At 40.1% G+C, this 16,782-nt stretch overlaps 1 protein-coding gene across 3 annotated transcripts in view; it reads right to left on the bottom strand.

Moving 5' to 3' along the window:
- Positions 1-13,591, bottom strand: part of HERPUD2 (HERPUD family member 2) — a 45,999-nt gene extending 32,408 nt beyond the window's left edge. For 2 of the 3 annotated variants that reach the window (XM_065939182.1, XM_065939183.1), the window contains exons 1-2: positions 13,252-13,591; positions 12,641-13,051 (exon numbers count right to left, since the gene is read on the bottom strand). In XM_065939182.1, coding sequence (XP_065795254.1) covers positions 12,641-12,787 — 147 coding nt within the window. In that variant the 5' untranslated portion in view covers positions 12,788-13,051; positions 13,252-13,591. The remainder of the gene's footprint in view (positions 1-12,640; positions 13,052-13,251) is intronic. The other variant, XM_065939184.1, reaches the window with a different exon arrangement.
- Positions 13,592-16,782: the final 3,191 nt, after the last annotated feature.

The raw sequence follows: 16,782 nt of genomic DNA, 5'->3' as shown, positions 1-16,782 counted from the left end.
AATCTATACATTCAATGCAATCCCTATTAAGCTACCAACGGTATTTTTCACAGAACTAGAACAAATAATTTCACAATTTGTATGGAAATACAAAAAACCTCGAATAGCCAAAGCAATCTTGAGAAAGAAGAATGGAACTGGAGGAATCAACCTGCCTGACTTCAGACTCTACTACAAAGTCACAGTCATCAAGACAGTATGGTACTGGCACAAAGACAGAAATATAGATCAATGGAACAGAATAGAAAGCCCAGAGATAAATCCACGAACCTATGGACGCCTTGTCTTCGACAAAGGAGGCAAGGATATACAATGGAAAAAAGACAACCTCTTTAACAAGTGGTGCTGGGAAAACTGGTCAACCACTTGTAAAAGAATGAAACTAGAACACTTTCTAACACCATACACAAAAATAAACTCAAAATGGATTAAAGATCTAAACGTAAGACCAGAAACTATAAAACTCCTAGAGGAGAACATAGGCAAAACACTCTCTGACATAAATCACAGCAGGATCCTCTATGACCCACCTCCCAGAATATTGGAAATAAAAGCAAAAATAAACAAACGGGACCTAATGAAACTTAAAAGCTTTTGCACAACAAAGGAAACTATAAGCAAGGTGAAAAGACAGCCCTCAGATTGGGAGAAAATAATAGCTAACGAAGCAACAGACAAAGGATTAATCTCAAAAATATACAAGCAACTCCTGAAGCTCAATTCCAGAAAAATAAATGACCCAATCAAAAAACGGGCCAGAGAACTAAACAGACATTTCTCCAAAGAAGACATACAGATGGTTAACAAACACATGAAAAGATGCTCAACATCACTCATTATCAGAGAAATGCAAATCAAAACCACAATGAGGTACCATTACACGCCAGTCAGGATGGCTGCTATCCAAAAGTCTACAAGCAATAAATGCTGGAGAGGGTGTGGAGAAAAGGGAACCCTCTTACACTGTTGGTGGGAATGCAAACTAGTACAGTCGCTATGGAGAACAGTGTGGAGATTTCTTAAAAAACTGGAAATAGAACTGCCATATGACCCAGCAATCCCACTTCTGGGCATACACACTGAGGAAACCAGATCTGAAAGAGACATGTGCACCCCAATGTTCATCACAGCACTGTTTATAATAGCCAGGACATGGAAGCAACCTGGATGTCCATCAGCAGACAAATGGATAAGGAAGCTGTGGTACATATACACCATGGAATATTACTCAGCCATTAAAAAGAATTCATTTGAATCAGTTCTAATGAGATGGATGAAACTGGAGCCCATTATACAGAGTGAAGTAAGCCAGAAAGATAAAGAACATTACAGCATACTAACACATACATATGGAATTTAGAAAGATGGTAATGATAACCCTATATGTAAAACAGAAAAAGAGACACAGATGTACAGAACAGACTTTTGGACTCTGTGGCAGAAGGCGACGGTGGGATGTTTCAAGAGAACAGTATCGAAACATGTGTATTATCTAGGGTGAAACAGATCACCAGCCCAGGTTGGATGCATGAGACAAGTGCTCGGGCCTGGTGCACTGGGAAGACCCAGAGGGATTGGGTAGAGAGGGAGGTGGGAGGGGGGATCGGGATGGGGAATACATGTAACTCCATGACTGATTCATGTCAATGTATGACAAAACCCACTACAATATGGTAAAGTAATTAGCCTCCAACTAATAAAAATAAATGGGAAAAAAAAAAGAACTCCTAGTCCTAAAACTATGAGTCCCAGTTTCAGAAATACATACAAATACTCATCAAACTTTCAAACCTAACAGCACATAATCTATTTAACCCAAAATATAGCTGACTGAAATAGCACTACTAGAAGCCCAGAGACTGATAATCCCTTATCCCCAAGTCCTGTTTTTTTTTAAAGCCTATACCCATGGGCTTCCCTGGGGGCTCCGACGGTAAAAAACGTCTGCCTGCAATTCTGGAGACCCTGGTTCGATCCCTGGGTCAGGAAGATCCCCTGGAGAAGGAAATGGCAACCCACTCCAGTACTCTTGCCTGGAAAATTCCATGGATGGAGGAGCCTGGCAGGCTACAGTCCATGGGGCCACAGAGTTGGACACGACTGAGCAACTTCACTTTCTTTCTTTCATACCCACTGAACAGAAAGGCTGGGTAATGGTCAAGCAAGTCCCTCAGCAGGATGAGGAATAGCATGGCCAAAAGTGCCTAGCAAAAGGTTCTGACATTTGCAAGGAGAAAAGACCATGGCATTCACCATTTGTACCTCTAGAAGAGCAATCAAAGTTTAGAAAATCCATTAAAAGGCATTTGTATATTTCATTCATATCACTGGTCACTGTCCCTCCAGAGTCCTTTGCTAAATTTTCCATCCAATTCTAAAAGTTAAGAAAGCTTCTTCAGCCGAGATGCAAATTTGCTTGTCTATCCAAGGCCTTTCTCTCCCTCTCAGACCCAGATCCATATACCCAACCATTTATTAGACATCTAACACCTTCAGATATCTTTAGAGTTTTTTGTTTGTTTGTTTGTTTGTTTTTTGCTTTTGGCCACACCAGGCAGCATGTGGGATCTTAGTTCTAGGACCAGGGATCAAACTCATGCCCCCTGCGGCAGATATGCAGAATCTTAACCACTGGACCACAAGGGAAGTTCCCACCTTCAGGTATCTTAGTAAGCAACTCAAAGTCAAAACAACAGTTCTCAGTTCCCAATTCTCCAGATCTTTCCCCTTACTTGTTTCCTATTTCTTAAACAACTTGCCACCAGCTGTTTAAGCCAAAACTCTGGGCATTATCCTCAATTTTTCTCTCACCTTGTCTAACATATCTAACCATCAGCAAATCTCACGGACTCTATCTCCAGAAGCCCCTCTCAGTCCATTTCTTTCCATTTCCACAGTCATTAATCTAAACCATTACCTCTTGCCTGAACTTCTGTAATATTAATAGCATCTTTAATTGGTCTTCACACATTCTGGTCTACAGTCAGTAAACAGTGATCTTTTAAAAATGTGAATCACTCCTGTCACTCTCTAGTAGATCTCTACCAGTCTGGATTTAATTCTAATTCCTTACCATAACCAGATGGTCCCAGCAGATCTGCTTTCTGTCTCTTTCCCACATCCTCTGATTTTATTCTTTCCTCCTCTCTCATTAGCCAAATGGGCAATCACTTAGATCTCCAAATATGCTAAGCTCGTCATCAACTCAGACACCATACCTGTAGTATTCTCTCCCAGCTCTTGCAGACCTAACTCTCTTAATCATCTTTTGGGTCTTAACTTTAAAATGACCTTCTCAAAAAAAAATCAAAAAAATTTTTTTAAAAATGGCCTTCTCAGAGAGGCCTTACCTGATTTACAACCTTAAAGAAGAGTATTCTCTTTTACACACCCAGTTTGTTTTCTTCATAACACAAACCATAATCTGTAATTATGTGCTTGAGTTTATTTCCCTAAGTGGGATATGACTATCAAGAACAAAAGAGCGTCCATGTCTGTCTAGCTCATCCCTTCGCTCCCAAGCCTAGCCATGTGTCCTGCCGAGTAGATGCTAAATGCCACTCTATTAAATGAAGTGTTATGAGTCCAAAAGTGCTTACATAGATTTGGACGACATAACTAATTTAAAATTCATTGTATCAGTTATTTTACATGTAATCATTAAGAATGAAAATGAAGTGTTTAGTTAGTAGTCAGTTTATGAATCACAATACTAGCTTAAAATACTTGCTGGTGCTAAATTCATCTGGTTCATTTCTGCAAATGGTACTGATATTAGCATATTATTATCAAGGAACAATCATGTATTGGTATCTTAGCATTAACTTTTCCCTAAATAAATAGTCAACTTCAAATAAACTTTTATCTTTCCACAGCAAGGGACCATCAATTTTCAAAAAAGCAGAACATAACAAAATTACATTGAACCCTGAAAAAAATACATGAAGCAAAAACAAGTATGGATGAGAATGTGAAGAAAGTAGAACCCTTATACATTACTAGTGGGAATATAAAATGGCATGGCCTCTTAAAAAGCTTGGCAGTTCCTCAGAAAGCTACGGTAGGATTCAGTATACATCCACTCCATTCCTAGGTATATACCAAAGAGAAGTGAAAACCCACATCCACACAAAAGCCTGTGAGAGAAAATGCACAGCAGAAAAAAGTAGAAACTGCTCAAATGCCTATCAACTGATGAATGGACAAACAAAATGTGACATCTATGGATACATACAATGGAATATTATTTGGTCATAAAAAGTAATGAAGAACTGATACATGTTATAACATGAATGAATCATGTAAACATGCTAAATGAAAGAGTAAGACATAAAAGATCATATAAATTATAGTTCCATTTGTGTGAAACTTTCAGAATAGGTGAACACGTAGAGACAAAAAGCAGATTAGCGGTTACCAAGGACTGAGCAAAGAACGAGGAGAGATGGCTAGTGAGTATGCAGTGATGAAAATGTTCTGGACATTAGAACATCAGACAGCGGCGATGACTGTACAACTTTGTGAAGTATTAAAAGCCACTGAATTGTACGTGTTAAAGGGTTAATTTTATATCTCAATTTTTATATTATATCTCATTTTTTTATATTATATCTCATTTAATTATATCTCAATTTTTAAAACTGTTGCTCTAAATGGAATATTCAAATACGTTCAGGTAATCAGAAGTAAAAGGAAAAAGAATTCTTTAATTTTACTGTGGTTGAAAATAGATAAAAAAGTTTTCAGATGCATAAATTAAATAAGACTTGAGATTTTCTCCACTAAAAAAAATACTGAAAAATTCAGTTTAAATATCAGTAATTTAAATATCTGAAAAATCAGTGCTTAGACACAGTAACAAACCACACAACAATCAACTGAATTTTCAGTTGGTTTGGATTATAAACTACAGTATTAGGAAAAGAACAGATTTTGAAATCTCAATTCAAACTCAGTTTAACTTGTAAAAGTGACACAATTTTATTTATCCAGACCTACTAATGACAGTATTTTTTACTTTGATTAAAAATTCATTTCTGTATTAGTTAGGGTAAGTAATGCTAACTGCTATAACAAACCTCAAGATCTCAGTAGCTTAGCACAACAGAAGTTCATTTTTTTCTCAATTAAACAACATTACATGGTATCCTTTAAATATAAGAATTCATAAGACTCAGGATTGGTAAATTTAAAACAAAGTACTAGTGAAATCGTCAATTAAAAATTTCTTCTGTTAAGATTCTGTCTGCACAGAGTAACATGTAAATACACTTGACTACCTCTGTTAACAGCACCACCATTCTTCCTTCTGCTCACACCCACATCCAATAGTCAGCAAATCCTAACAGGTACACTATTAACAGTGCTTCCCAGGTGACTCTAGTGGTAAAGAACCCGGCTGCCAATGCAGGTTAGACATAAGAGACACAGGTTCGATTCCTGTGTCGGGAAGACCCCCTGGAGGAGGGCACAGCAACCCACTCCAGTATTCTTGCCTGAAGAATTCCAAGGACAGAGGAGCCTGGCAGGCTGAAGTCCTTAGGGTCACACAGAGTTGGACATGACTGAAGTGACTTAGTACTGCTGCTGCTGTCTGACCCCATCCCTGGGATTCTCCAGGCAAGAACACTGGAGTGGGTTGCCATTTCCTTCTCCAATGCGTAAAAGTGAAAAGTGAAAGTGAAATCACTCAGCTACAGTCGCCTACCAGGCTCCTCCGTCCATGGGATTTTCCAGGCAAGAGTACTGGAGTGGGGTGCCATTGCCTTCTCCTGACTTAGTACTACATACTGTTAATACCCTCACCATCTCCACTGCTCCACCCTAGATGAAGGCTGGCGACATATGGCAGAGCAGAGGCAGCTAAATTACCAAGCTGGAAACATCCTGTTAGCACTCTGAGTAACCCAGAGACAGAACTATACCACTCCAAATAAACAGCTGCTTAATCAGCTGGTCCCAAAACTTAGCCACCTACTTAACAGAGATTGCTAAAAACCAAGGTGAGGAAAGCTCATCTGCTAGTATAATATGGAAAAATAAATCCTAAACTGGGAAAAGATGTTTTCTTTCTGAAAGGTTTACATATATTTTATCTGAAGTGTCTGATTTTTTAATGTTTAACTCGATAGCAAAATGAAATACCATGTATCCCTAATGCATTTAAAATACTCACAAGAGTCTAACATGAGTTTACTAAGGGAACAACACTTTTTTATTTCTGGAAAGTCATGTGGTTGCTTGCTCATCAGTTACTAGGTCATGTCTGACTCTTTGCAACCCTATGGCCTGTAGCCCACCAGGCTTCTCTGTCCATGAGATTTTCCAGACAAGACTAATGGAGTGCATTGCCATTTCCTTCTCCAGGGGATCTTCCCAACCCAGGGATCAAACCTGCATCTCCTGCATTCACAGGCAAATTCTTTACCACTGAGCCACCTGGGAAGCGCAGAAAGTCATGTAGTTGGTATCAAAAGATTAGATTTTTTATGTGAAGGACTCAATGGGTCTCTCATGATTATGTATGGCTTAAAAAAATCATGTCCTTAGTACATCCAACTTCAACATAATCAAACAGCTCAGTAAATGCAACAGTCAACTTACATGTTGGTTCAAAGAACTACAGTCCAATTTCTTTGAAAACAGTTAATTATTAACATTTCAGTACTTACATATAATTCAGCTACAAATGTCAAACAGCCTTAAAGAACTAGTTCCCAGGAAGTGCACAAAATATCATTTTCTATGGGAAATGAATTCTGTGAATTCGTACTGAAATGTATCTCCCTCTTATTTCCACTAGATCCACCCAATCTAATCCTTCAGGAAATTTAGAGACTGTAAATGGAAGCACAGCTTAACCAAACTGCCTCTACCTCTTATCCTCTTACAACATAGTAAACAAAACAGGCTCACAGAGCTTAAACAATAATTTCCTCTAGAACTCCAAAGGGACATTCTCTGCTTAGCTGTTTCTACTCACAGGCCAAATTTTGTGTACATACAACAGAGATGCCAGAATGTGTGACTGTTGTGGTTCATACAAACAAGCAGGAATGTAAAACGATAGGCAAAGCTATGTACTTTGAAGTCTTAAGATATTATGGTCCCATACCTTCTTTATAATTTATCAAAATAACAAAAATAACCACAGCCTAAGCTGATACATTAGGACAGTATTAAAACTATGTTTACCCATTCACTTGTAGTCTTTAGATGATAAACCATCTGAACGCACACGTCTTTTTACAGTTTACTTACTTCTTTTTAACTTGCAAGTATATAACTGGTAGAGCCAAGCCCTAAATGCCTTTCTTCATGTTATTATATATAACCACATGTTTAAGATCTGAGGCTTGCAAGTCAGACCAGACCAACCTAAATACAAATTCTGATTCTACTTAAAGTTCTATGACCTTGGGCAAAAAAAATAACCAAGGCTCAGCTTCCTCATCTATAAGAGAGAGCTGATAATAAAACTTACAGCATAACCTAATAGGAATAAATGTGATTAATATATAAAATGCTTAGTAGAATGACTGGTACACATAACAACCACTTAGTAAATGTCAGTTTAAAATCAGAGCACCAAATATGACAGATAAGTAAAAGCATTCAAGACCATCAAATCTGTATTTATTATGTATGGGAATTCCATGGCAGTCCAGTGGTTAGGACTTCATGCTGTCACTGCTGAGGGCCAGTTTCAATTCCTGATCAAAGAACTAAAATCCCACAACCAGCACAGTGCTGCAACCCACCCCCGCCCCCCAAACACACACACACCAAAAAATTACTATGTAAAGGAAAGGAATAAAGTTATAGAAAAATTCTATTTTTAAAAGCACTGATGAATGATGAAACAAAACATCACCTTCACAGTACTGTTATTTTCCAAAAAAGACATTAGAAAAAGGCTACAAGAGGAGCTACATAAAACAAACTTTAGTCAGCACTCATTCAAAACTTTTAACTTCCCATCAACCTTTGATAAAAATCTTATAAAACAAAAATTAGTGTGGATTATAGCCCCTTTAAATCAATAGTTCTGAAGTGATTAAGCAAGCAGATTTTAAAAATGACCTGTCTAGTTATGATAAGTGAAATAAGTCAGAAAGAGAAAGATAAATACTACACAATATCACTTATATGTGCAATCTAAAAAATATAGCAAACTAGTGAATATAACAAATATAGCTAATGAATATAACAAAAAAGAAACATACTCATAGATAGAACAAACTAGTGGTTACCAGTGAAGAGAGGGAAGGGGGAAGGTAATAAAAGGGTAGAGGACTAAGAGATACAAACTATAATGTATAAAGTTTAAGTTATAAGGATATATTGCACAACACAGGGAATATAGCCAATATTTTACAAGTTTTTTTTTTTTTTAAATGACCTTCCTAATAAGGTAATAGGGAATTACAAAAATAAGAGAGATATAAACCTCAAATTGTATTATAAAAGCTACTTCTACTGACAATGAAAGCCAGACTCCTATCTGAACTCTAGGCAACTGGATTATGCAATGTTATATTCTCAGAATAGAATCTATACAACTAGTTCTATTCCAATTTCTTTAATTCTAAAAGAATCAGAGCAAAGGCACAATTTGAAAAGGCAGCAAGAGAGGGGAAATCTATCCAGAACTGAGGGACATGCTCAACAGGCAATCTGAGTTCAAGACTGAAAAAGGGGGAAGCAAAAGGATACAAGTCCCTTCAAAACTGACTTCAAGGGTAAGTCACGTTCATCTTAGTTTGTGTATAAGAGCAAATAGTAAGAAACAAGATAATGAAAAAGGTGCCTAATTGGATTTACAGATTCTAATTTTTTATTTCCCATTTTTAAAGTTTTCTCTAGGATAGTCCATTCTACTGAATAACATTAAGTTCAACAATTTTGATATTTACATACCTGGTCTAAACTAGATCAAAGTCTAAAACTGCTCAAGTAAAAGTAGTCCTCTTGATAGGTTATCTTCACCCACTAGTAGCAATTACCTAAATTTTAGAATAATTATTTCACACTACAGGCCAAGTTTAAGAACTGAAAACCTAAAATCATTAAGTGACGACACATGTCATATTAGAATATGACTCACAGTTATATACACTATCAACATGAACTGCTGCCCTGCTGCTGCTGCTGCTGCTAAGTCGCCTCAGTCGTGTCCAACTCTGTGCAACCCCATAGACGGCAGCCCACCAGGTCCCCGTCCCTGGGATTCTCCAGGCAAGAACACTGGAGTGGGAACTGCTGCACTAACCAGGTCTTAAACCATGTTCTAAACCAATTATCAACACCAAAGTTAGATAAATCTCCACCAGAGCTCAATTTCAAATCTGAGGTTTTCTATAATGACTGTTTAAACTTCTGCATAAATGTAGCAACTGCCTTGCTTCCTAACTGGAAAACACTTCCCCCCTGGCAGCCCATTATAGATCTATAATCTTTTAACACAGTACTATACTACCAAGTATTAGATAATATAAAGCATTCAAAATCATCAGGGCAACAAGAGCTCTGAAAGAACAGTTAAAAAAAGAAACTATCATCTTACCTCCTTAAAACTGTTATCAATTCCTTAAGAAAAATGTTTCTGTGAATCTTTTCTAAAACAGCTTCACATTCCCCTATCTCGGCTCAAGTGGACTGCTCCGTTCCCGTGTTCCTACAGCACTCAGTACAGCCCTCTTGTGTGACACTAGTCACATGATATTGTAAGTCTGCATCCCCTGCTAGACCCGAGCTACCTAAGAGCAAAGGATTCCTATCACCTTTTTGCTTAGTATATACATAGACCTTCACTTGCCAGATCAGTAAATCCTGGTTAAATAAACAAATGAAGCCCAAGAACATGTGCTTTGGAAGGAGGAGTATATTTGTTGTGGGTTGGGTTTATTGAGGGAAGGAGAGGTTGAATTAAATGAAGTCAGTCTCTGACCACAAAACTAAAATCTTAAGATTTTACACACTGTTGCAAAGTTTAGCCAGAATTCCATTAACAGCATGTAGAGATCCTAAAAGAACAACTTCAAATCTCCATTCTCCTCCTTCCAACAGCTCTCATTTATTTTCACAGAAGCCACTGCTCACAGGGACCAAGGCCCTCTACTTTACCTGACCCACCAGACCCAATAAGAGCAGTAATGACGAGAGTTACAAGCTTTTCTACTTCTTGCTATAAAACAGCTGCTTCTACCAGGCACTGAACTCTTCTCTGCTTTGAAGTCCACCCACCTCCACCAGGCAGAGATGCAAAGAATTAGGCATGAGAAATGATGTTAAACACCAACTAGCACTTAAGACACTTTGAAACAGAATCAATGTTAAGTAGTCATTGTGGGTGGTCATAAGAACCTAAGCTTCCTTTATATTAAATCATTAATATAACATTGTTTATATTGTTAAATTTCTCTGTTCTAAACAACAACTTTACAAGTAAACTTTAAGAACTCCAATTCCTATGCTGAGGACTCCCTATGGCTTTGGAGTATCATTAAACAGTTGGTCTGTTCAACAACTGTGATACTTCAAATCAGGTCTAGGTGATAAAAAAAAGTCAGAATGTTAAGTGTGTCAAATCTAATAACCTTACAAATTTTCAGTGAAGTTCTATGAAAATAAACATATGTACACCATCCCCACTCTCCTTAACCTAGAAATAAACTTAAGATATTTTCACTTGGAGAAAACCTGCTGGAGTAGAAAAAAAGGTTTGCCACAAGGCTGGGTAATTAATAGGCTGCACATTATTTGGTACAGCTTCCAAAAGTGCCTCCAGCGTGTCCCAGAAGCAAGCAGGTGAGGAGGGTGGGGTGTAGAGAAGTTTGCAGCTTATCTATCCTCCAGCAGCTGACTGATCCAGATGGGCACGGACAGCCCTCCACTGGAGATTAGTGCTGAGAGGGCAGAACTTCTGGCAAAAAAAGACTTATCTCAGGTTCAGGTTAAGACAAATGTGTTTCACACTCCTCTTTTATATACTTCTTTAAAAAGAAAAAGTTTCAGAAAAGTCATAACTCTTGTTCTATCACAGTACAAATCAAGTCCCTTTTAGTTTACTCACATAAAGATCCTCACATAAGTATATACTTGAGCACGTATCTTAGGTAAGTACTTAAGATATATGCTCAATAACAGCTCTGTTACGAACAGTACTATGGACATCCATGACTTTCAATTCCAGCTACCCTAAAAAGCTATTTTCTACTTCATCATATGCAATAGGAAATCTTTTGCAAAACAGAAATTTTTAAAAAGAAATTGTTACCCCTGTGTAAATCTTTGCTTTCAAGACAAGATGTGAATGAATTAGAGTTCCAACATTTTGTTCCAAGCACTTAAATACATCAGGGTTTTTACTTTTCCTTCTAAGAATATTTGTATGAAAAAATACTGACAAACATAGCTAATGCCAACTAACAGTTGTTTTTCTACATCTCCTGTTTTTGCAATAACTGCCCTATTTCTATAGTTGTTCTAGAAACCTAAATGCCTAACTAAACTTAATACTATAACACCAAAACAGTATTAATTCATTAATACCTTAATATAGATCAAGTGTCTTCCTTACTTGTGTGCATAAAACAAGTGGTAAGTAAAACCTGGAAAGCACAGTTGCCTTCCAACACATCCTTACTGCTGACTTAAATTTGCCAGATGCCAAAAATATCTGCCACCCTAAAAATCCATGCCTCTTTATTAATTTAAAAAAGAAAAAAAAAAAAAAAAGGTTTAGTAATCGCTGAAAACTACTTATTCAGGGATGAAATTTATACACAGTGGAGAACAAGAAAGCCTCACTTTCACACACTGTACATGACACACTTCTCTAAATTATTCCAAGACTTAATTATCAACTATGTTGATAACTTTCAAATCTAACTTTCAGAACAGATGGAGGTGTACTGTTTTATTTATTATGTTTGCAATATCCAGATATGATTCAGAATGGAAAACACTGCCACACTGATTTACAAATGGCTATATGAACAGAATGAAATAATGTACCACATGGTGGGGGGGTGGAAGGACTGTTCTCTTCTAAATTAAGAAAATTTCTGTGTCCTCTAAAAGAGAAAACTGAAAGAGGGAGGGGCAGGAGAAAGTCAAACTAAAAACTCTTTGCTTCTTAAAACATATATACTAGTGTGGAAAGTATAACTTTTATAGAGGTCACATGCTTATTTCCAAGAAAAAATTCACTCTTCAGCAGAGAGTAAATTTCTGGGCCAGGTGTTGAAAGTAAAAAGGAATTTTAGTCTAATAAGTAATAAAAGCTTTAATATGGGTTGTAGTGCTTATCTTATCTCTTTTTAAGGATGCATCTGTCATTCTCACATTAGGTTGATGACTTTGGGTACAAGGAAAACAGTCCTATTGTATGCCTGCCAATTCTCACGTCCCTTGATATTTCTGTATACTCTTTACTAATTAACTGAACCTCATCAGGAAGACATTAATGATGGTTCATACACTCAAGAGAGACACATAACCTCGGGATGCAAAATACCTCACAATTAAAAAGAGACCTATTTGACTCAAGAGGGGAGGGGATAAGCAGGGGTTAAAGGAGTACAGGGCACGAAAAGCTGCTGGCCAGAGCAGCTGTGCCCAGATTTTAGACACTTACTGGTTTGCTAGGGTACACGTTAGACAGATGCGTTTTTAGTTTCCCCACGGTCCAGTTCAAGAAGCAGCTAATAGTCTGGTCACTGTATTTCTGATTCGGTGCTTTAATGATGAGGGTCACAGGAATCTCCATCCCATTTTGGTCCATGGTGCCCCTGAAGTCTTACAGAGTCAAGAGGAGCAGCAGTTAAGCCCAAATGAGCCGAGATTGTTACTGCCAGCGCAGCTGGGAAGGGGACGCAAGCGAGTGTGTTCTTAATAATCCTTGTCCAAGTCAGTCATCGGGCGATACAAAGGCCATTGCAGGTACCGAGGATGATGGGCAGCGGCGGCGGCGAGGTCTGGGGGCCCGGCTGTGAGTGCAGTTTTCCCCGCCAGGTCCGGGCTCTGCCGGGGTCCGCCGGGCTCCGGACTGCAGAAGGAGGCCCGGGTGAGAGAGAAAGCCGTGAGAAGGGAGGGAGGGGTGAGGGCGAGACAGCCCGAGCCAGCGCCCCGCCCCCGCCGCGACCCCCAACCTGAAACGCAACAAGGCCCCTACGCGATGGTCCCTCCACGCGGGTTGGAGAAGGGGACGGGCCGCTCAGGGCGGCCAGCCGCGACAGGCAAGGCTACCTGAGAGGTGGCCGCGGATCCCGCCACCGCTGCCCTCCGCGCCCAAGCACGGCCACCGATCGCACAGTCTGGCCGGGCGTCCTCCGCGGCGGCCGCACCCTTCCTGCTGATCCGCGGCGCCCAGGGTCCGGCCCCGGGTCTCGCGAGGCGGCGCGGTGGCAGCTGGAGAAGTTGGCCGAAGGGCGCGGTCCGCTCTCCACCCGACCCCTCGAGCCGGGGAGCCGCGGCTCACTGCCGGGTGCGGCCGAGGCGGCGGCAGGTGGCAGGAGGGCGGGGACTAGAGTTGGGGCGCCGGCCGCGAGCGCGCTGGTTTTGTTGTTGTTGTGAAGAAGGTCCGGGTCCCTTTAAGCCGGAAAACGCAGGGCGGAAGTGCGTCACGGGCGGCTTGCCCCGGCACGCGGCACTCCAGGTCCTGTCAGCGCCGCCCGCCGCCCGCCGTGGCTGCCTCCCGACATCTTGGGCCAAATTTTGGGTCGCCCGGAAGCCACTTGGGTGTGTCGAGCCCTCCACGGCAGACCATTCCCTCCGCCCCCCTTCTCCAGCAGCAACTTGGGGCTTAGCACTAGCACATTCTGTTTTGACCACACCCCGAAGACTTGGGAAGTGTTGCTCCATCCTTAGAGTTATCGAATGCTGAATCAAACTTATGCCCAAAATTTCTTGTGTCGACTGTGTGCAAGGCACGGTACCTGGATCTTTAGTGGAGGAGAGACTATGGGTACGTTGCTTATGGGGAAGGCTTTCAGTTAAACCTGAAGTCTGCCTGTAATTTCCTTGTGATCCAGGTTGACTTTTCTGAACCTCAGTTTGTTTCTCTGAATGGGGAGGATGATGCCTACCTGACTGCGTGCTGTTGAGCAAATGAGCTATGTAAACCATTTGGTACAGTTTTGGCGTATGGCAGTCTCTCAACTAAATATTAATTTCCATGTCCTTCCTCTTCATCTTCTCAGAAGTTGACAAGTATTTGTTTACTGAGCAGGTATCTTGTGTTCAGTAAGAGATGAAGACCGATGGCAGTGTTAGTTTTCTGTTTCATGGCAGAGACGTGGGACCGCGAAGGTTCAGGCTACTGCCCCAAGCTGACCTACTCTCTATTCTCTGCACAGGTTTAGGAGTCAGTGCAGTAGGTTAAGTTTGTTAGATGCGTATTTGCGCAGCTCCAGGCGTCCACTTGTAGGTGAATACAAGCAGATACTGCAGGGGGCTTTAGAGACCTGGTCTCTAATCCTCTCAGCTTCCTAAGACTTTTAGGAAAGTTAGTGACCAAGAGGAGATTCTTCCTCTCAACAGCTGATGCAGCAGGATCCCTTACATCCTCTCCTCCACCTCTTTTGTGACAGGACACCTACCATATCTTAGCTATAAACCCGTAATGCGCTTCTGAAGTAAGAGTGAAGTTTCCTTTATTTCTTGTCATGGAATGAGAACAACTTGCTAGGACTTGTATTTTCTGTAGCAGGTCTTTTTCTAGTCATTTTAATAGAACCTTAACTTAATTCTAGCTTCAAACACTTTTTCAGACTCCCTTTCATCTAGCAGCAGCCTTTTGACACAATTATAGCCCATAAGAAGAAAGGTGAAGTTGCTACTGGGGCTTCTAGGAGAGTGTTCAAGTGAACATGTTCTGTAGACTAGAGCTCATCCTTGCCCTACACCTGTCTTTCTTCCTGGAGGAATATGATGCCAGTGGTGGGTCAGCCACAGCTCAGTCATGAAGCAACAGATAGAACAAAGGCCTATAAACACAAAGATGGCGGACCAGAACAATTGAAAGAGACTGGATCCTTTATGGCATAATTAGCCACCATTTAAGTCCCAAGTGACTGCTGTAAGAATTCTTTGATGTCCAACTCCTTTTTAAGCCAGGAAGTCTTCCCGACCTGCAACTGCTTCGACACCACCAACCAACCCTGCAGCTCATATCACTAATGCTCCTGACTCACACTTCCAGGAATCCTTTAGAATGATGTGGTCATCTCACTTGGCTCGCTGAAGTGTACATTATTAGTGAAATATACCTTAATTATTAAGACAGATTGTACATTTTACTGATAGACACTAACGTAGGGTTCATCAAAGATTCAGTAACATGGACAAAATCATTTTAAAATGTAATGAACAATCAAGAGATTGAAATATGAGTATAAAGATGATAAGAGTATCTGACAAATGATTTTTTTTTTTTTTTGCTTTACAGCCACCTAAATTAAATACCTGAAAATGCTTTTGATGCTATTGAACTTGGCCACAATAAAAGCAGTATGTAAATATGATCCCATTTTTGTTAAATTATGTGTATATGTGATGTGTATAGAACAGTGTATGAAAGGTTCAGATCAGTTCAGTCACTCAGTTGTGTCCAACTCTTTGCGACCCCGTGGACTGCAGCACGCCAGACTTCCCTGTCCATCACCAATTCCCAGAGCTTGCTCAAACTCATGTCCACAACTTTGGTGATGCCATCCAGCCATCTCGTCCTCTGTCATCCCCTTTTCCTGCCTTCAGTCTTGCCCAGCATCAGGGTCTTTACCATGAATTAGTGGCCAAAGTATTGGAGCTTCCGCATCAGTCCTTCCAATGAATATTCAGGATGGATTTCCTTTACGATTGACTGGTTGGATCTCCTTGCAGTCCGAGGGACTCTCAAGAATCTACTCCACCACCACAGTTCAAAAGCATCAATTCTTTGCCATTCAGCTTTCTTTATGGTCCAATTCTCACATCCATACATGACTACTGGAAAAACCATAACTTTGACTATATGGATTGTTGTTGGCAAAGTAATGCCTCTGCTTTTTAATATACTGTCTGAGTTTGTCATAGCTTTCCTTCCAAGGAGCAAGCATCTTTTAATTTCACAGCTGCAGTCACCATCTGCAGTGATTTGGAGCCCAAGAAAATAAAGTCTGTCACTGTTTCCATTGTTTCCCCCATCTGTTTGCCATGGAGTGATGGGACTGGATGCCATGATCTTAGTTTTCTAAATGTTGAGTTTCAAGACAGCTTTTTCCGTCTCCTCTTTCACTTTCATCCAGAGGCTATTCAGTTCCTCTTCGATTTCTGCCATAGGGGTGGTGTCATCTGTATATCTGAAGTTATTGATATTTCTCCTGGAAATCTTGATTCCAACTTGTGCTTCATTCAGCCTGGCATTTTGCATGATGTACTCTGCATATAAGTTAATTAAGCAGGGTGACATTATATAGCCCTGATGTACTCCTTTCCCAATTTGGAATGTCTGTTGTTCCATGTCCGGTTCTAACTGTTGCTTCTTGACCTGTATACAGATTTCTCAGGAGGCAGTTAAGGTAGTCTGGCATTCCCATCTCTTTAAGAATTTTCCACAGTTTGTTGTGATACACATAGTCAAAGGCTTTGACATAGTCAATAAAGCAGAAGTAGATGTTTTTCTGGAAGTCTCTTGCTTTTTCGATGATCAAATGGATCAGTTTGATCTCTGGTTCCTCTGCCTTTTTCTAAATCCAGCTTGAACATCTGGAAGTTCTTGGTTCACATACTGTTGAGACC

Source organism: Muntiacus reevesi, chromosome 6 (genome assembly GCF_963930625.1).
Source record: "Muntiacus reevesi chromosome 6, mMunRee1.1, whole genome shotgun sequence".
Lineage (NCBI taxonomy): Eukaryota > Metazoa > Chordata > Mammalia > Artiodactyla > Cervidae > Muntiacus > Muntiacus reevesi.
The sequence above is the reverse complement of the archived record's forward strand: the minus strand, read 5'-3'. Positions and strand labels throughout refer to the sequence as shown.